At 38.8% G+C, this 21,503-nt stretch overlaps 1 protein-coding gene across 1 annotated transcript; it reads left to right on the forward strand.

Annotated features, from left to right (window-relative positions):
- Positions 1–208: 208 nt before the first annotated feature.
- On the forward strand, positions 209–4,871 carry LOC108944176 (uncharacterized). The gene is made up of 7 exons (XM_018768958.3): positions 209–341; positions 1,387–1,563; positions 1,770–1,852; positions 2,678–2,839; positions 3,637–3,747; positions 4,130–4,196; positions 4,278–4,871. Exons 2-7 carry the CDS (start codon positions 1,446–1,448, stop codon positions 4,556–4,558), a joined length of 822 nt encoding a protein of 273 aa, XP_018624474.1. The 5' UTR covers positions 209–341; positions 1,387–1,445; the 3' UTR covers positions 4,559–4,871.
- Positions 4,872–21,503: the final 16,632 nt, after the last annotated feature.

The raw sequence follows: 21,503 nt of genomic DNA on the forward strand, positions 1-21,503 counted from the left end.
AGAAGTCGAGTATATTATACTGGCACTCCAATATACTGGAGTTCCAGTATACTTATACTGAAATATTTTTCGAATTTTGAATAGTGTTTTCTTTCAGATTTATCTACATGAAAAGTGACTAAATTTCGATTACTTTTGAAACTGTGGCTATGTTTGAATGACCACTTGTAAATCGTTGCTATTTTTGAATTTCTGCCTAGTTTCCTCCAAATAAATTGACGTCAATGACCCAATTTGGGTCTATTCGGCCCAAAAGCTGCTTCGGCCTAGTTGACAGTCCCTCCGCCGTGAACTTGCTTGAGTTCTCGTCAGCCTCCATCTTTTTCCTATGGCGAATTCCTGTAAGTTTCTAAAACTATCAACTCCGACTTTTGTCTATTTCTTTGAACTTTTACAAGTTATTATGCATTATTATTTTCCTTTTTTCCCCTTCATTTGGGGACTTGATTTTTCAAAGAGTTGATTTGAGTGGTAACTGAGGTGGATTTATAGTTGAGTCTGTGTTGTATGAAACCCGTTTGATAAAATGCCTATCAGATCTTGTGGGGTTGATTCAATGTTTTACTTACAATTTTAGCTTGAAAATGTGTGTACTACTATTAGTTAGTCATGTGATTTTATTTGTGCCAATTTTGCACTTAGATATATATATATATATATTGTTGTTCACATTTGCATATACAGAAATTAGTTGCGTTCAAAAGGCGTCGCTCTTACAATTTTTGAGGGTGTTAGGTTTACAAGGCTTTCGAAGAGAACAACTGTTAAGAGGGGATAAGAAGGAACTTTAATTTACTTTATTTCCCATAAAATAGCAGCTGAATAGAAAATTTCATATTTACTTTTGAGAACTGAATTCCACTAAGCATAGCTGGTCCCAATTTCAGATAAACGAGGGTTGCGCGTAAAAGTAGTTCTATAGTGCTGCCATTTGTAATGTTTCTCTTGTTTCCCCTTCACACTAAGATAGATTAGTTAGCGAAATGCTTATAAAAAGAAAGTGAAATTGTAACTTTTGAGTGTAACTTTTGCCTATATAGAAATCTTTCACCAATTGTTACGTTCGACTCTGAATTTAAATAATTCTTAAGTGTAGGCTAACTCTAACTTTTAGTAAACATGTTTAGATTGCAGAACATGTGCTTGGTGAAGAGTCCTTCCAAATAAACATATGTGATTACTCAAAACTCATTTATGAAGTGCTATTTTTTTGTTACTTCAGTTGGTTCGTATCTTTCTATGGAGACCAGCGAAGGCCAAAGAAATAGTAGCTCCTATTAACAAGGGCATTGATACTAGATTGTGCATTTAATTTGAATAGTGTGGTTCATTATCTATTTATCTCACCATACTAGTGTGAAATTTATTGTACTTTTCTCTTCATAGATGGAACTGATATAGTCTAGCGGAATTGTTGATTGAGAGACCTCTCATAAGCTAAAGAAATGGTAGGCTGGCAACGACATCTTCAGTGCATGCTCCATCAAGCTGGGAAGAGATATCACCAAAGTCGAACTATTCCTTTCAATTCATATTATCACTCAAAGTCGTCTCTAGTACTTGGTAATGGCTCTTTCTCTGTTGAAGCTTGATAAATTGATTCTTCTGATGTCTTGTGACGGCTGTGGATTGTTAATGCAACCCGTAAATAGAAGCACCTCTAGTTAGGGTTCAGGGCTGTGTTCACTTTCTTCCTTCAGTTACTTTTCGTTTTTGATTTCTCAAGTCATATATCAGCTTATGATGGTTGAGCAACATGTATTTTCTAGGTGAGGCACCTTACTTGCCAAGATTGCAGAATACGGTTTCATCTGGTATCTCAAGGCCATTATACCAGTATCTACAGCATTTGGTAATGTTACAATATAATTTAGTTCATATATGTATGTGGCTACGTATAGTGAATTCAGGTGGCAATTCGGTCGTGAATCTTTATCCCACCCTTTTTGGTTTTTATTTAATTAAGTTTTGTTGTTTTGACTTCTCGTACTTGAAACAACTTATCATATTGCATTCTATCTATTTTATGAGACATTCTATTCGTAGTGTTGCAGGTGCTTGCCTAAGCACATAGGCATTGAATGATCCTGTCTATTTAAATATAGCACCTTGGTAGACATGTTAGGCTTTTTGTAATTAGGTAGATCAAGATTGATCTACTATTCCCTGTACATATGGTTATGCACTGCCTTAGTGCACTTTTATTAATACAAATGTTACCATTCTCAAAAAATATAGCACCTTGGCAGATTTTTTCTATTTATATATCATGTTTTAAATCTATATAAACTCGTTCTATAATCCTTTATGGCTGCGCAATCAACTTATTTCCCAATCGAAATATTGATAAAACCATCTGTACATAAATTTCCTGTAATATACACAGCAATAGTTTTATAACTCTACTAGAAATTTGAGTCACCATTTTGTCATTTTTACAAAAGCCATCGCCAAGAGTGGGTTAGCCAGTTTGACATCTGTCTTTACACTTCAGCTATGCAAGTGTCGATGGCTAAAGTTTTTGACTATTTGTTATCTTGAATAACAATAAATGCACGCTTCTTTGTATGCTTTATTGTAGAACATTTATCCTATGAAAGAAAATTCAAATTAGTTAAACAATTTCATAGTTTAAATTTTTGCTTTTTTTCCCCTTCTTTTTTTACTTTTTTGACAGGGGCTCTCTAGTACAAGGACCTTACTTGTAGACGCATCTGATGCTACACCAATTTCTTCCCCGTTAACACCGCTTCTAACATCAAATACTGGAAATAAAGAAGCTGAGAAAGCAACTTTTAAACCTTCAACAGTTCAAGCAATTTTGAAGGGGATAAAACAGGTATGAAATGCCACAGCCTTTCTAATTTACTGCACACCGGAGCAGAATTTGCATGATGAATAACAATTTGGTGAGTAGATGTGGTTACATACAGCCTTGTCATTCGTATTAACTAATCTCCTGGCAAATCTCCTTTTTTTTTTCTTCCTAGAATTGATTTCCCAGCTTAATGGTTTATTAAATGATTATTTACATATAAGTGGAAGTTACTCCCCGCCTCTATGTTTTATACTGGTAATTGATAAAGTCTTTTAGAATATTGCCAAGCTTTTATGTGAATTAGGAGGCAAAGCCTGCTGATTTAGCAACATGACGGTGAGTTCTACTGCATATCCTGCAATTTATGAGCACAAAGAAAAATATATTTTTGGTATTGGGGAGGACAGTGTGATGAAAAATGCAAATTTGAGATAATGTACAGGAATCAGGGAGAAATATTGAAGAAAAGGGACTATATGAATGCATATCTCTTTCATTACATACTGTTTGTGTAGACTGTAAGCAGACTTTTCTCCCATTAGAATGCATGTGAAAATTGGGGCTTGTCCTAGATATTGTTATGATGCAATTATAACTTAGTGAAAGAATAATTGCTCCAACAAAGAACAGATATTGTTGGGACCCGTCTGTTTTCTAAATATTTTTTTTAAACTCTTTTTCTTGTTTTATTTTATTGACAAGTTTTGTTCTCTTTCTTTTACTCCTTCCTTCTATCAGAAATCTCTTTCCAGTCAAAAAAAAGAGTGAGGAATCTTACCATGCTATCCTTTCATTTCTATGGCACTTGTCATTTTCAGAGCCCAAAGAAGATCAATTTGGTCGCAGCATTAGTTCGTGGGATGCGTGTTGAAGATGCATTGTTGCAGTTGCAAGTGACTGTAAAACGAGCTTCCAAAACTGTCTATCAGGTGAGGCTTCTGACAAGCAGCTTGCAGAAGATCAAGGGAAAGGAAATTATTTTCTTCATAAATCATTCAACTGTAGTGTATAAGTAGGCTGTATTTTATGTATTTGACTCGGCCTTTCTGTTGTCTTCTTTACAAAGAGCATCTCTAATGTGTCTGCCACACCTATACTGCATTAAATGATTCTATGTTGCAGAGTAACCTCCATTGTCGTGTTGACAGTCATTCACTTCTACTTATCAAAGAAAACACACACAGTCATTCACTTCCAAACACCACATGAGACCAACCTTAAAGTTGCAGGACTATTGCCGAGCATGGCTCCTGAAGTCAAAGATTATTTACAGTTCAGGTGTGATGTAATAGGAACCTTTTATTTTTGTAGGTTATACATTCAGCTCGGGCAAATGCAACCCACAATTATGGATTTGATCCAGATCGTCTTCTTGTTGGTAAAAAAGGCAAACTAACAATCTGTGCTCTCCTCTTACTTCTAATCTTGGACTGATTCATTCTTTTCATATTTGGTGCAGCTGAGGCTTTTGTTGGGAAAGGACTTTTCAAAAAAAGGGTGTCCTACCATGCTAAAGGAAAGTGTGGAATAAAAGTGAGGCCAGAATGTAGACTGACCGTTGTAGTTAGGGAGATAACTCCTGAGGAGGAGGCCGAGATAGCTAAGTTGAGAGTACACAACTTCAAGAAGCTCACCAAACGTGAAAGGCGTCTAGTTCCTCATAAGCTCATTGAGACTACTCCTATATGGGACCGCAAAGGCAGAGCTAAGAGCAATGGACCAGGTGCTGCTGCTGCTTGAGCACAGTTACTGTGGTAGTTTGGTTTCACTAGAAAGCTTTTTACTTCCATAAAAATCAGTTTGGGATGAAATGGTGTGCCTCTTGTCGGATTTCTTTTTCAAATGTTCTCTCTCATACATCCCTGGTCATAGCAGCTTAGGTCGAGATCTTCAGCTTCATTTGTAGGCACCTTCCTCCTTTTCTTTAGCATCTCAAGTGCCTCAAACTTCATGTACTTTTTTGGCCTTTAAAGTATTCAGATAACTGATTGAATGTGTATTCATGATGGACAGATATTTCCATTTTGGTCAGTTTAATAAGTCAGATTTTGCATATTGACCAATTTTCTTTTTCCGTAACCTTAAGGAGTCGTTTGGTGTGTGCGATAAGGGATAATAATCCCGGGATTAGATGCGGGATTCTTTTATCCCTCGTTTGGTTGAATTTTTGAACGAGGGATTAGCAATCCTGGGATTAATCACAATTGGGTATTATTCTATCCCGAGAGTGGGACAATAATCCTGGGATAAACATTAAAATGACAAAGATGTCCTTCTCCAAGGCTCTTCCTCCAAGTCTTTTAAACAATCCAATGTTAAAATTAAAATAAAAGGCTCTTCCTTTTAATTATTCCTTGAGCCGAGGGTCTATAAGAAAAATCCTCTCTACCATCACAAAGGTAGGGGTAATGGTTGCGTACACATTATTCTCCCCAGACTTCACTTGTGGGATTATACTAGGTTTATTTCATCCTCGTATTATAATCATATCATTCTTGATTAATTGCTTCACAATACTTTCTGACATAGATTGTAATGAGCCTTGATGGTAGATGCCTCTCAGTTCCACTCTCATGCCTTTGTATGTTTCATGAGCCTCATAAGCCACAAAGTTCTATAGTACAAGATTACAACTTTTCATCCAATCTCCACCCTATATCATATCACAGCCACCCAGAGTTGGTCCAATCTCCACCCTATATCATATCACAGCCACCCAGAGTAACCAACCTTACTGGATCCTTAAATTATATTCCTTATATCTTCCATTTAAATTGGGGCTAGAGTGTAGACTCATAAGATAGCTTTCATTAGCTACAGTCACCCTCATAGGATCGGGCCGAGGGCTGCCCCTTCTTCCCCTTACTCCTTTCCCTAATATGAACCTTGAGTCATCAAAGCCTTGCTGACTCGGCCAGGCTCGGTCGCCCTACGCGACTGGCGCTTCAAAAGGCACAACTTCCTTGATATGACAACCTATCTGTTTAGCTGTCTCAATATCTAGAAAACTATGAATACTTCCAGAATCTAGCAGAATGGTTGATTCTTTCTTCCCAACTTGCCCTTTCAGTCTTATATTGTTTGGAACTTCAGTTCCCGATAATGCATGCAAGCTAATAGCTTCATCCACGGCACCTGATTCCTGATAAGCAACATCATTTCCCTTCTTAGGAACATTCTCCTGATGTTCATCTGCAGTATCCTAAATGGAAGCAGGCATATCATTGATTTGCTTATTCTTACACGGATGCCCTGGAACGTACTTCTCTCTACACCTGTAACATAACCCTTGTTTCTCCTAGTCTCCCATAGCTTAGTATCAGTGAAAACTGAGCTTGAATTACCCTCTTTCTGCCCTTGTTCAAAAGCCTTACTTCCAGAAGTATATGTGTGATTGTTCTATGAAATGTTTCGACTCCATATAACCTTACTCTTTTTACTCGTAGAGTCTAACAGTTTTTCTTGATGTCTTGCGTTTTCAACAGCTTGGCTTAAAAGTAAAGAGTTCAAGCACCCTGACAGTATGCCTAATTTCCTCTTTCAATCCTTCAATGGAAAATCCCAAGAAGAAATCCTCAGGAATAGTAGGATTTCTTATGAAGATCCGAGCCATAAGGTCTTCAAATTTCTCCAGGTTTCAGTAACTGTCCCCTTCTGCTCAATCCTCGTAAATTGTCCATTAGATTGAAATGGCTATTATCAGACTCTGTAAATCTTTTACATAGTTCTTCAGTGAAGTCAGTCCATCTAACTGTCCCCTTACTTAAGTGATATGAGAAGAACCAAGATTCAGCCTTACTATTGAGATGAAGGAAAATCATCTCCAACTTCTGCTGTGGGTCAGTCACATGATTGAAATGGAAATATCGCTCACATTTCCTCAACCAAGTGCGCGAATAACCTTCTTCAAAGTATGTGAATTTCACCCTCTGATTGTGATTGTTCGACTGAGTTCTTCCTAAGGAGTTGTCACATTGCTCCCCCCTCCTGCTTCTATTGCCAGAACCTTCCACCAAATTCCTAGCTGAAGCACGTCCCAAAATTCTATCCTGGTTCGGGATGCGTTTATCCACCGGGAGATCCAACTTTTTATTCATATCCTCCATTTAGCATCATTAGATATAATATAACCTTGTAATTGACTGTCAAGCTTCTTGAACAAATCTTCAGTAGATTTAACCCTAGTTTAAGTAATTGTCATGGTTCCAGGAAGAGGCACTAGTTGCTACTTTTAATACACTCAAAATACAAAAGTAATTGAGGCAAAAAGAATTTTATTATATTCAATATTCAGCACAATGATGAATCGAGCTACAAGCTTCAACTACTAGTAACAATGGAGTCTCTGATTAATTTTCTGAATAAAAAGAATGAAGCGTGAGGTTAGAAGAGAATTAGGAGAGAAGAATGGAAGAAATAGAAAAATCAGTTAGAAAGCGATTGAGAATTACTGGTATGATAACTGCCTCTGCTCCCTTCAGTTGGGTATTAATTCTGTTACCTTTCCATTTAATCGTTGCCGTCAGATTATATCCTTTAATGAAGAGTACATCTCAACCATTCACTCTATTAAACTTGAGCTCTATCCACGTGAACCTTTATCCCTTTAATTTGCTATTTCCACGTGTCCTCTCTACACTAATATGTGATGCTAATCTCTTTATCTGAACCTTATCTTCCCCATTTCATTTCTATGCTACACCTCTCTTCTCTATCTCCGGCCATCTAAATCATAACAATACTCCCCTATTGAAATTGACCTTGTCCTCAAGGTCGGAGCTTGGCCATAAAATCCGAAAATTGCCCCTTAATATAGCCCCAATTCTCCTAGGTGGCTTCGTCGGTTCCCAAGTTAGATCCATTGCACCAAAATCTTAACCCCCACTGCATTGTTCACCTTCTCTATTCGGACTGCAAAATTGCCAGTGGCTGGACCAGTACTTGACCATTACATGCTAGAGGTTGCTGTTAGACATCTATGGTTGGACCGATTCTCTTCTTCAACTGGAACATGAAATACCGGATGAATCATGAATCCATATGGTAAATCTAACTGGTAAGCCATAGTTCCAATCTTCATTAAAACTTTATAAGGCCCTTAATATTTGACACTAAGCTTGAAATTTTTTCTGACCTCCACTAAGGATTGTCTATAAGACTGTAACTTGAGATAGACCAAATCTCCTTCTTCTAGGACCCGTTCTGATATATTTTTATATGTATAAAATTTCATGCGATATGCCTGTTGATGATTCTCCTTGAGCTTCTGTAACATATTCTGCCTTCGAGCTATACAAGTTGTAGGATGGAATTGAAGGGTAAAGAGCCAAGAGGTATCTGCGGTGGTAGGAAACCATACAAGACTTCAAAAGGTGTGGTCTTTAGTGAGTTGTGGTAATTTTTGTTACCACTATTCAGCCAAAGTAAGTCACTGGACCCACTGCTTAGGATTAGAAAATACCACCATAACATGTGGGTATGATTCCAGGCATCTATTTAGTGTCTCCATTTGCCCATCTGACTGGGGATGATACGCAATCGTTATGTTGAGCTTAGTCCCCATAGCCTTGAACAACTGTTTCCAAAACTGGCTAGTAAATACAGGATCCCTAGTTGTCACAATAGTCTTAAGTAAGCCATGTAATTTGTAGATCTCTCTAAGCAAGATGTTAATTATGTCTTGAGCTGTATAAGGATGTTTCAGAGGTAGGAAATGACCATACTTAGTCAGTCGGTCCACCACCACTAAAATAGTATTCTTCTGACCAGAAGATGGAAGACCCTCCACAAAATCCATGGCTATATCATGCCAAGGTACTTCAGGAACTAGTAAGGATTATAATAGTCTTGGAGATTCTATTTCTACTCTTTGGAAAATATCACATTCTGACACCCACTTACATATGTCAATTTTCATGTTGGGCCAATACAAAAGTATTTTTACCCTTTTATATGTAGCTAGTAGGCCCGAATGTCCACGTAACAGGGACCGGTGCAGCTCCTCAAAAATTTGATTTCTGAGTGCAGAAGCTCTTCCCACATAAATCTTTTGTTCATATCTAATAACACCTTGATGAAGGGAAAATTTTGGCTTACAATTAGGATCAGTAATCAACTCAGTGATCAATTGAGAGGTCACAGGGTCATGCTCATAGCTTTGGATGATTTGATGCATCCAAGTGGGTTTTACTATAAAAATAGCATTCACGGAAGGTTCAACATCTTCCAAACTCCTGGATAGGGCATCAACCATCCTGTTTCAGCACCCTTCTTATACTAAACATCATAATCCAACCCCCACAATTTTTCCAACTATTTCTGCTGTAGGGTAGCGGTGATTCTCTGCTCTAATAGGTATTTCAAAATCTGATGATCTGTCCTGATGACAAATGTCCTCCCTGAAGGTAGTGTCTCCACCTATCAACTGTAGCTAGGAATGCCATATATTTCTTCTCATAAGTAGACAATCCTAGGTGTTTGGGAGCTAGTGCTTTACTGAAATATACTAGGGGTCTTCCTTCTTGCATAAGGACTGCCCCCATTCCTTTTGAACATGCATCAGTTTCTATAAGAAATGTTTTTCTGAAATCAGTCAAGGCTAAGATAGGGGCAGTGGTCATTGCTCTCTTCAACTGCTAAAAAGCTGTTTTTGCCTCTAAATTCATTGGAAAGAATTTTTTTGTAAAAAGTTGGTTAAAGGTCTAATGATCACCCCATAGGATTTAACAAATCTCCTATAGTAACCTCTCAAACCAAGGAACCCTCTTAATGCCTTAACCGATTTTGGTGTAGGCCAGTTAACCATAGCCTCAATCTCTGTGGGATCTGTATATACTCCTTCCCTTGTAATAATGTGCCCTAGATATTCCACCTTGTTTTGACAGAAAGAGCACTTTGACCTCTTAGCATACAATTGTTCTTGTCTAAGGATCTACATAACTAATCTAAGATGTTGCACATTATCATCCATTGTGGCACTATAAACCAATATGTCATCAAAGAAGACTAACATAAACATTCTTAGAAATTTTTTGAACACATGATCATGAGACCTGAAAAATGGCTGGGGCATTTGTTAAGCCAAAGGGCATAACTTTGAGCTCATATTGGCCCAAGTGAGTTCTAAAGGCAGTTTTATAGATATGCATTCTTATTTGATGATAACTAGCTCTTAGATTTATTTTAGAAAACACAGTTGCACCATTTATCTCATCTAAAAGATTATTTACTAATGGTTTAAAAAAATTATCCTTCGTAGTCATCTTGTTAAGTTCTCTATAATCAATTTAAAATCTCCAGGTTCCATCATTCTTTTTAACCAGTAAAATATGTAAAGAAAATGGGGAGTAACTGGGCTGAATTATACCATTATTTAACATTTCCTTGACTTGTTTGTTAATTTTTTTTTTGAAAAACATTATATCTATAAGGTCTGATACTTACATGTGTTTCCTCAGGTTTCAATGGAATTAGATGGTCATGTTGTCTTCTTGAAGGGATTGTAGTTGGTTCACTGAAAGCATCTGTAAACTAATCGAAAACTTCAGTAATGGCTGTAGCTACATTATCTTCTTCCTCTATCTCAACTTCTGAGATGGTGAACAAATAAGCCCAAAGTACTTTTCCTTTCTTGATTAACTACTTTACACCGCTTCCTGACATAGATTGTAATGAGCCTTGATGGTAGATGCCCCTCAGTTCCACTTTCATGCCTTTGTATGTTACATGAGCCTCATAAGCCACAAAGTTTAAAAGTACAGGATTATGGCTTTTCATCCAATCTCCACCATGCATCATATCACAACCACCCAACGTAACCAACCTGACTAGATCCTCAAATTTTATTCCTTGTATCTTCCATTTAAATTGGAGACAAGAATGTAGACTCATAAGATGATTTCCATTAGCTATAGTCATCCTCAAAGCTACAACCTCCCTGATATGACAACCTATCTGTTTAGCTGTCTCAATATCTAGAAAGATGTGGGTACTTGTAGAATCTAGTAGAATAGTTAATTCTTTCTTCCTAGCTTGCCCCTTCAGCCTTATAGCATTAGGAAATTCAGTTCCCGGTAATCCATGCAAGCTAACAGCTTCATTCATGACACCTGATTCCTGATAAGCAACATCATATCCCTCTTCCTCAGGAACATTCTCATGATGTTCATATGCATTATCCTCAATGGAAGCATACATAACATTGATATGCTTATTCTTACACTGATGCCCTGAAAAGTACTTCTCCCCACACTTGTAACATAACCCTTGTGCCTTCCTAGTCTCCCATAACTTGGTACCAGTGGGAACTGAGCTTGAATTACCCTATTTATTCCCTTGCCCAAAAGCCTTACTTCTAGAAGCATATGTGTGATTGTTCTGTGAAATGTTTCTACTCCATGTGACCTTACTCGTTTTACTCGCAGAGTCTAACAGTTTTTCTTGATATCTTGTCTTTTCAACAGCTTGGCTAAAAGTAAAGGGATCAAACACCTTTATAGTATGCCTAATCTCCTCTTTCAATCCTTCAATGAAAAATTCCAAGAAGAAATCCTCAGGAATAGTAGGATTTCTTATCAAGATCCAAGCCTTAAGGTCTTCAAATTTCTTCAAGTATTCAGCAGCTGTCCCCTTCTACTCAATCCTCTTAAATTGTCCCAATAAATTCAAATGACTATTATCATACTCTATAAATCTTACATAGTTTTTTTAGTGAAGTCAGTCCATCTAACTGTACCTTTACTTAAATGATAGTAGTAGAACCAAGATTCAGCCTTACCATTAAGATGAATGACAGCCATCTCCAACTTTTGCTGTGGGTCAGTCACATGATTGAAATGGAAATATACTCGCATTTCCTCATCCAAGTGTGCGAATCACCTTATTCAAAGTATGGGAATTCCACCCTATGATAGTGATTACTCGACTGAGTTCTTCCCAAGGAGTTTTGATGTTGCTCCCCCATTCTGGTTCTATTACCAGAACCTCCCGCTAATGGATTCTCAGCTAGATCACTTTCCAAAATTCCATCATGGTTCGAGAGGAGTTTATCCACCAGGAGATCCAACTTTTTATTCATATCCTCCATTTTGGCATCATTAGATGTAATATAACATTGTAATTGACTGTCAAGTTTCTTGACCAAATTTTCAGTAGATTTAGCCCTAGTTTCAGTGATTGTCATGATGTCAGGAAGAGGCTCTAGATACCACTTGTAATATACTCAAAATAAAAAAGTAATTGAGGCAAAGGGAATTTTATTAGATTCAATATTCAAATGACAAAATCGAGCTACAAGCTTAAACTACTAGTAACAATGGAGTCTCTGATGAATTTCCTGAAAGAAAAGAATGAAGGGTGAGGTTAGAAGAGAATTAGGAGAGAAGAAGAATGGAAGTGGGAGAAAAATCAGTTAGGAAGCAATTGAGAATTACCGGTACGATAACTGCTTCTGCTCCCTTCAGTTGGGTATTAATTCTGTTAGCTTTCTCTTTTAATCACTACCGTCAGATCATACCCTTAATGAAGAATACATCTCAGCCGTTCACTCTATTAAACTTGAGATCTATCCGCGCGAACCTTTATCCTTTAATTTGCTACTGCCATGTGTCCTCTTATTCAGCTACACTAATATGTGATGCTAATCTCTTTATCAAAACCTTATCTTCCCTAGTTCATTTATATACTATGCCTCTCTTTTCTATCTCCGATCACCTAAATCATAACAATAAGTGGTTTGGTGAAAATAATATTTTATTCTAATATTTATGTGCGTTCTAAAACTGAAAACAAAACATATGAAGCAATATGAGAATGTCAACTATGTGAAATTTACCTTCTTTTGGAGTTTAAACCAAATAAATAGACATAAAATATGTATTTTTTATGCACACATTTATCACTTGATCATGATTAAATTTTAATTTTAAATTGTTAAAGTTATAGTATTATTTTGTTTGGTGCAAACAGGTTAAATATTTATTTTGAAGTTGGCGTAGTTTGATAATCTATTTATATCTATGTATATTATATTAAAATCACGAAAGCCCTTACCGAAATATCGTTCGCCTTTTTTACCCTTTAAACTTTAATTTTACACTAGATAAAATAGTCATTTTATTTTTTTCCTATATTTAGAAATTAAAAATTAATTAAAATTTTGGTTATTAAGTCATTCCTTATTTGAAATACTAACATAAGTGTAACTAATATCTTTCACGTTAATTCTATTAGAGTACTTGTCACGATCCAAAATCAAAAGTGCCGTGATGGCGCCTATTATGATAGTAGGAAAGCCGACAACTCATACATACCAACATCTTGAAATTTAAATTATACAAAAATAAGCTTAAGTAAGTAAAAGTCTCCTAAAACTGAATAAAAAATGTCACAGCTCAATACAGAATTTTCCAAAACTCGAGTGTGTCACTTAATACATGAGCATCAAGGTCTGCGGACGCCAAGTCAGCTACTTTGATAATCTTCGAACGACTGAAACTCCGAGATTAGCAACCATCGAGCCCGAAAATACCTGAATCTGCACACGAAGTGCAGGATGTAGCATGAGTACAATCAACTCAATAAGTAACAAATCTAACCTTTGGATTGAAAGCAGTGACGAGTCTGAACAATACGATCCAAATACATAATAAACAGTACGGAAATTTACAGAACATATGACAGTAATATCTCAGAGAAACTCATAATTTGCAGGTACCAGTACAGGAATGTGGACATGCTTCCAGGTTTAGCAGTTACACTCAGAACAGATAAAATATATTAAGTCTGAATGATATGAGGAATATGATATATCTTCGTATGTGATGCACACAATGAAAGCCTCACGTACTCACACTCTCAAGGTACTCAACCTGATTGTCTCAATTCCCACTCATCACATTCAATCACTCAACACTGTACATGGCAGATCTAGCGCAAATGCTAATAAATCATGTTACAGTGCGCATCCCGATCCTATGGTGAATCAATAGCAACTGCGCTCACTGTGGGTGTGCAGACTTCGGAGGGGTAGATCCAGCCCAATCACTATAATAAGCCAATCCTGGCATGAATCAATAAAGCCTGTTGCGGCGTGCAACCCGATCTCATAAATAGCACTCACAATCAGGCCCTCGGCCTCAGTAATCAATCTCTCCAATCTCTCATGCTCACAACACTCATGCTAAGCAGCCCAAATTAAAGGTACATGATGTGACAATGTATGATAATAGAGACTGAGATATGATATGCAATGATGAATGCGACTAAGTACATAACTGCAATTAAGCAAATAACTCAACAGTAAGGAACAACCACTGTGGGTCCTAATAGCACCAACACATAGCCTAAACATGATTTCTAACGTAAGTCACAGCTTAGGTGCTCTAACACATAGGATACAGTAATAATATTCAGATAAGATAGCTACACAGTTCCACGGAATTGACTGAATCATAATAACTACGGTGCACGCCCTCACGCTCGTCACCTAGCATGTGCGTCACCTCAACACCAATCACATAGCACGTAGTTTTAGGGATTTTATACCTTCACAACCAAGTTTAGAAGTGTTATTTACCTCAAATCGTGCAAATCACTATTCCAACAAGCTCTTGTCTCGCGAATCGGCCTCTGAATACCTCGAATCTAGCCACAAATAATTCGATACAATCAACTCAAGCTATAGGAATCAATTTCATATGAAAATGCTAAGTTCTTAATCAAAAGTCAAAAAGTCAACTCAAAAGTCAACCCCAAGTTCACTTCTCGAAATTCGATGAAAGTTACAAAATCCGAACACCCATTCAACTACGAGTCCAACTATACCAAAATTACTTAATTCTGACACCAAAATCCCGCTCAAATCCCTAAAATTCGGCCTAAGAAGCTTTCTCCATTTCCCCCAAATTTTTCAACCCAAATCGCTAATTAAATGATGAAATCAAAGTTATATTCATGTAATTTAATCAAAACTAGTAAGAATCACTTACCCCAATCACTCCCTTGAAAATCTCTCCAAGAGTCACCTCAATCCGAGCTCTCAAAATCAAATTGTGAAACAAACGCAAACCCTCGTTTTAGACTTTAAATTCTGCCTAGATATCCCTCAATCGCAATCGCGGAAAATGCTTCGCGATCGCGACACACAAACTAAACTGCCCAAAAATTAACCCTACGCGATCGCGTAAAGCCCCACGTGAACGCGATGACTAACCATCACAGACCTACATGATCGTGAATAACAACCATGCAGAACCCAGCTGCCTCACTTCCTCTTCGCAAACGCGTCTTATCCCACGCGTTTGCGATTCACTTCTTCCTCCTGCTTATACGATCGCAGACCAAAACTCGCGATCACATAGAACAAAACCTCATCTTCCCAAAATAAGCCTACGCGATCCCAGACATTCCCACGCAATCGCGTATAAGAAACCAGACCTGTACACCAGAAGACGTCAACAATCTTCAAAGTCCCATTTCACTCCGTTAACCATCCGAAATCCACCCGAGGCCCTCGAGACCCCAACCAAACATACCAACAAGTCCTAAAACACCATACAAACTTAGTCGAGGCCTAAAATTACATCAAACAACATCAAAAACACGAATCACACCCCAATTCAAGCCTAACGAACTTATGAACTCCTAACTTCTACATTCGATGTCGAAACCTATCAAATCAAGTCCGATTAACCTTAAATTTTGCACACAAGTCATAAATGATACAATGTACCTATTCCAACTCCTGAAACTAAAATCCAAGCCCGATAACCAAAAAGTCAACTCTTGGTCAAACTTCTCAATTTCCAAAACTTTTAATTTCCAACTTTCGCTATTTCAAGCCTAAACCAACTACGGACCTCCAAATCACTATCCAGACATACTTGAAAGTCCAAAATCACCCAACGGAGCTATCGAAACTATCAAAACTCTATTCCGGAGCCATTTACACATAAGTCAATATCCGGTGAACCTTTTCAACTTAAGCTTCCAACCTTGAGACTAAGTGTCTCAACCCAATCCGAAACATTCCCGGAATCGAACCAACTACCCCGGCAAGTAACATAACGACAATTGGGCATAGAATAAGTAGTAAATGGGGGAACGAGTCTACAACACTCAAAATGACCGACCGGGTCGTTACATCCTCCATATCTTAAACAAACATTCGTCCTTGAATGAGTCTAGAAACATACCTAGAGTCTCAAATAGGCATGGATATCCGCTCAGTATCTCCCGCTCGTTCTCCCAAGTAGCCTCCTTGGTTGGCTAGCCTCTCTACTGCACCTTCACTGAAGCTATGTTCTTTGACCTCAACTTTCGAACATGCCAATCCAAAATGGCCACTGGCTCCACTGGCTGAAGTCCAAAACATGAGACGGATCGCTGACATACTTCCGAAGCATAGAAACATGAAACACTGGATGGACACTTGACAGACTAGGCGGCAAGGCAAGCTTGTAAGTCACCGCTCCAATCCTCTGATGCACCTCAAACAGACCAATGTACCGAGGGCTCAACTTTCTCTTCTTCTCGAACCTCATAACACCCTTCATGGGTGAAACTCTATGTAGTACCTTCTCCCTAATCATGTAAGCAACATCACGAACCTTCCGTTCGGTGTAGATCTTCTTTCTGGACTGCGCCATGCGAAACCGATTGTGAATCAACTTAACATTATCCAAAGCATCCTGAACCAAGTTGTTACCCAATAACCTAGCCTCACCCGGCTTAAACCATCCCACCGGAGACCGATACCGTCTCCATACAAAGCCTTATACAGAGCCATCTGAATGCTCGATTGGTACCTATTGTTGTAGGAAAACTCTGCGAGCGGCAGAAACTAATCCCAAGAACCCCCGAAATCTATGACACAAGCGCGTAGCATATCCTCCAATATCTGAATAATGCGCTCGGACTGTCCGTCTATCTGAGGGTAGAATGCTGTACTCAACCTGTGTGCCTAATTCTCGCTGCACTGCTCTCCAAAACTGCGATATAAACTGCGTGCCTCGATCAGAAATGATGGACACCGGAACACCGTAAAGGCGAACAATCTCGCTGATGTAGATCTAGCCAACCGCTCCAAAGAATAAGTAATCCCAATTGGAATGAAATGCGCGGACTTGGTCAACTGATCCACAATCACCTAAATAGCATCTAACTTCCTCGAATTCTGAAGGAGCCCAACTACAAAATCCATGGTGATACGTTCCCATTTCCACTCCGGAATCTCAAGCCTCTGAAGCAATCCGCCCGATCTCTAATGCTCGTACTTCACCTGCTGACAGTTTAGGCACCGAGCTACAAACCCCACTATATCCTTCTTCATCCTCCTTCACGAATAGTGTTGCCTCAAGTCTTGGTACATCTTCACGCCACCCGGATGAATAGAATACCGCAAACTGTGGGCCTCCTCAAGGATCAACTCACGTAGCCCATCTACATTCGGTACACAGATCCGACCCTACATCCTCAACACCCCATCATCCCCGATAGTGACATCATTGGCATCACCGTGCTAAACCGAGTCCTTAAGGACAAGAAAATAGGGATCATCATACTGACGATCTCTAATGCGATCATATAAGGAAGACCGAGAAACCATACAAGCTAGAACCCAACTGGGCTCCGAAACATATAATCTCACGAACTGGTTGGCCAAGTCCTGAACATCAGCTACAATCGGTCTCTCACCAACAAGAATAAATGTAAGGCTACCCATACTCACCACTTTTCTACTCAAGGCATCGGCCACCACATTGGCCTTCCCGGGATAATACAGAATGGTAATATCATAGTCCTTTAGCAGCTCCAACCATCTCCGCTGCCTCAAATTTAAATCCCTCTATTTGAACATGTGCTGGAGACTTCGATGATTCGTAAATACCTCACAAGATACACAGTAGAGATAATGCCTCCAAATCTTCAATGCATGAATGATGTCTGCAAACTCCAAGTCATGAACATGGTAATTCTTCTCATGGGGCTTTAACTGTCACGAAGCATAAATAATCACTCTACCCTCTTGCATCAAGACACACCCAATACCAATCCAAGAGGCATCAGAATATACTGTATAAGAGCCTGATGCTAAAGGCAAAACTAGAACTAGAGTTGTGGTCAAGGCAGTCTTGAGCTTATGAAATCTCTCCTCACACTCATCCGACCACCTGAATGAAGCACCCTTCTGGGTCAATTTGGTCAAAGGCGCTGCAATAGACGAGGAACCCTCTACCAAGCGACGCTAATAACCGGCCAGGCCGAGAAAGCTCTGAATCTCAATAGCTGAGGACGGTCTAGGCCAACTCTGAACTGCTTCTATCTTCTTTGGACATATCTTAATCCCCTCACTAAACACCACGTGCCCCAAGAACGCCGTCGAACTAAGCCAAAACTCACACTTGGAGAACTTGGCATAAAGCTTCTCCTCCCTCAACCTCTATAGTACAATCCTCAAATGCTTTGTATTCTCCTCCTGGATATGTGAGTAAACCAAGATATCATCCATGACTACTATGACCAACGAGTCAAGATATGGCTGAAATAGACTGTTCATCAGATGCATGGATGCTGCTGGGGCGTTGGTCAGCCCAAAAGACATAACAAGATACTCATAGTGACCAGGAGGTTGAACTTTAATGACCATTGCGTCCTCATCAGGTAGTTCGTCAGTTAGCTCCCAATCATCAGGTATAGGGTGATCTGCCAAGAAGTCTGCCAATGTTTGTCCTTTTATAGCCTTTTGAGGGATGTACAAAATCTCGAATTGTTGAAATTGGAGATACCATCTCGCTAGTCGATCACTAAGAACAGGTTTTGACATCACAAACTTGATGTGATTTGCTTTAGAAACAAGACGAACAACATGAGCTTGAAAGTAGTGCTTCAACTTTTGAATCGAGAAGACTAGCGCCAAACACAACTTTTCAATTGGTAAAGAATTCAGCTCGTTTGGTGTCATCATCCTGCTCAAGTAGTAGAGGGAGTTTTCTTTCCCCTCACTATTTTCTTGGGCCAACAGCGCTCCAATAGACCTTTCTTGTGCCGAAATATATAGTATCAACGATTTTCCAAGTATAGGGGCTGCTAAAACTGGAGGCTTTATCAAGTAGGATTTAATGCTCTCGAAGGCATTGCTACACGCTTGGTCCCATTTGATAGGGACACCTTTCTTCATAAGGCGACTGAATGGTTGGCACCCCCAGCTAGGTTTGAGATGAATCTCCTAAGGTACGCTAGCTTTCCTTGCAGACTTTTCAATTCATGAATATCCCGAGGCTCAGGCATTTTCAAGATTGTATCTACTTTGGCTTAATCAATTTCAATCCCTCGATGTCGGACAATTAAACCAAGGAACTTTTTGAAAGTAACTCCAAAGGCGCATTTTAATGGATTCATCCTAAGTTAGTACCTCCGGAGCAACTCAAACACCATTCACAAGTCTTTCAAGTGGTCGCCCCTCTTTCTTGATTTTACCACCAAGTCGTCCATATAACATTCGACATTATTGTGGAGAAGATCGTCAAAAAGTATTCTGCAGAGCCCTTTGATAAGTAGCACCAGCGTTCTTCAAGCTAAAAGGCATTAACTTGTAGAAATAAATACCCTTGGGGGTGCGAAATGCAGTAAGCTCTTCATCTTTTGGTGCCATGCGAATTTGGTTATAGCTTGACGAACCTTCCATAAATGACACTGCCTCATACCCAGTAGTAGTATCAATCATCAACTCTGGAATAGGAAGCGGGAACTCATCTTTGGGACACGCATTGTTGAGATCCCTGAAGTCGACGCACACTCGGATCTGGCCATTCTTCTCCCTTACAGGGACAATACTTGAAACCCACGTTGGGTATTTAACTTCCCGAATAAATCCAGCTTCAATGAGTTTTTTTAACTTCGGTTTCAATCAGGGGAACCAAGTCCGGCCTAAAGCGCCTTTGGGCTTGTTTAACAGGGCGAGCACCATTCTTGACGGCAAGGTGATGGACTACTACTTTCGGGTCCAAGCCAGGCATCTCTTTGTAGCTCCAAGCAAAGACATCCCTGAACTCCTTGAGTAACTCAATATAAGTTCTTTATTCATCAACTTCTAGTAAAGAACTTAGGTAGGTGGGTCTTGGTTCTTTATCGGTGCCAAGGTTAACTTCTTTTAAGGCATTAACTGTAGTCTTCCCTCCTTTGGGTACATTTGTGGAAGATCTTGCTCCTTTTGAGGATGAAGATCCGAAAATAGGGGTTGATGCGGACGACACTTGGAGTGCTTGTTATCCTAAAGAGTTCGCTTTTCTCCTAGTAACTGGTCCGAAACTTCCAAAGGTAACATCGAGGATGCTTTCCACATCAGCATAGAACCTGGAGTTAGCAACCTTGATGGAAGATGATTCGGGATTGATTTTCTTTGAAACCATTTTGAGGTTCTTAAACTTTGGTGATTGAAAAGTTGAGATGAGAGGTAGAGATTGTCCCACTGGGCGTGCCAGAATTTGTAGACAATAAATTGCGTCGAGAAAATAAAATCAAAACCGAAAATATTGCAACAATCGTAGTATTTGATTTCAAATATTTGAGTGTACAATCTCTATGAACCCTCTGATTCTTCTTTTCAATAGTAAATAAATTCAAGGGTCTTTGAGCTTGATCTTGAATCTATATTTGTTTCCACGAACGATGATCTTGAATTCAACTAGCACGAACTTTGATTTGAACTCGTACTCCTTAAATCTTGACTTGTTCTTCGTTCTTGAGCTTGAACTTGATTGCTTGAACTTGAAACTTGTGGAGGAATTTGAAGTGTTTCATCCACGAGCTCATTCTTGCTTCTTGTCATAACTTCTGGTGGTCTTCTCTGAGTTATGAAGACCCCTATTTATAGTTGTGAAAAGGTAGAGTTATGATAAGAACAAACTCTTTTCGACCAATCAGATTGAAGCGTGACATGGCCACATTTGATTGGCCGGAACATGTCACTTGCACATGTGGCACGGTTTCATTAGCCTTTTGATTTGACTTGACATGCCTTGTCATTTTGATACGTGGCACGATCCTATTGGCTCTTCCGTTTGACTTGTCATGCCACATCATTTGATACGTGGCACCAAACTGGGCCTTTATGAAGACGACGTATTATGCCTAATGAAGTGAGCTCATCATTTGTAGCCCAATTATATGGGCTAGCCCAGTCAATGTTATTAGACTTAAATAATTAATTCAAGTATATTAGCCCATAATACTTATTTGAACAGATATATTGCATGCCTACAAAATGCATGTACAATTACAAATAAGAAAAAGAAGAACTTTAATTTATTGGGTTAGAATGGAGGAACCATAATAAATTAAATTAAAATAATGCAAGAAAATGCTTGGAACGGTTCGATCGAATTGGGAACATAATTTCAATGCCCTCTAACAAGTTTGCCTTCATCGAGTGATCACTGGTACATCACTTCTCTTCACAGCCAGTGTTGTTAGAGTCATAGAAAGATGGACTTTAAATTGAACAGTGAACTATTCACTTCACTGGCATCTGATAAGAGTATAATTTATCTCTATATTAAGAAGCGGTGATGAAAAAATATATATTAAGAAGCGGTTGCAATAGTACACGGGCTCAGGAGAGTTGCAATATGTCTCTCTTTTCTTCCATTTTATTTGATACTATATGCTTTCTTTTATCAACAACAAC

Source organism: Nicotiana tomentosiformis, chromosome 12 (genome assembly GCF_000390325.3).
Source record: "Nicotiana tomentosiformis chromosome 12, ASM39032v3, whole genome shotgun sequence".
In the NCBI taxonomy this organism is placed as follows: Eukaryota; Viridiplantae; Streptophyta; class Magnoliopsida; order Solanales; family Solanaceae; genus Nicotiana; species Nicotiana tomentosiformis.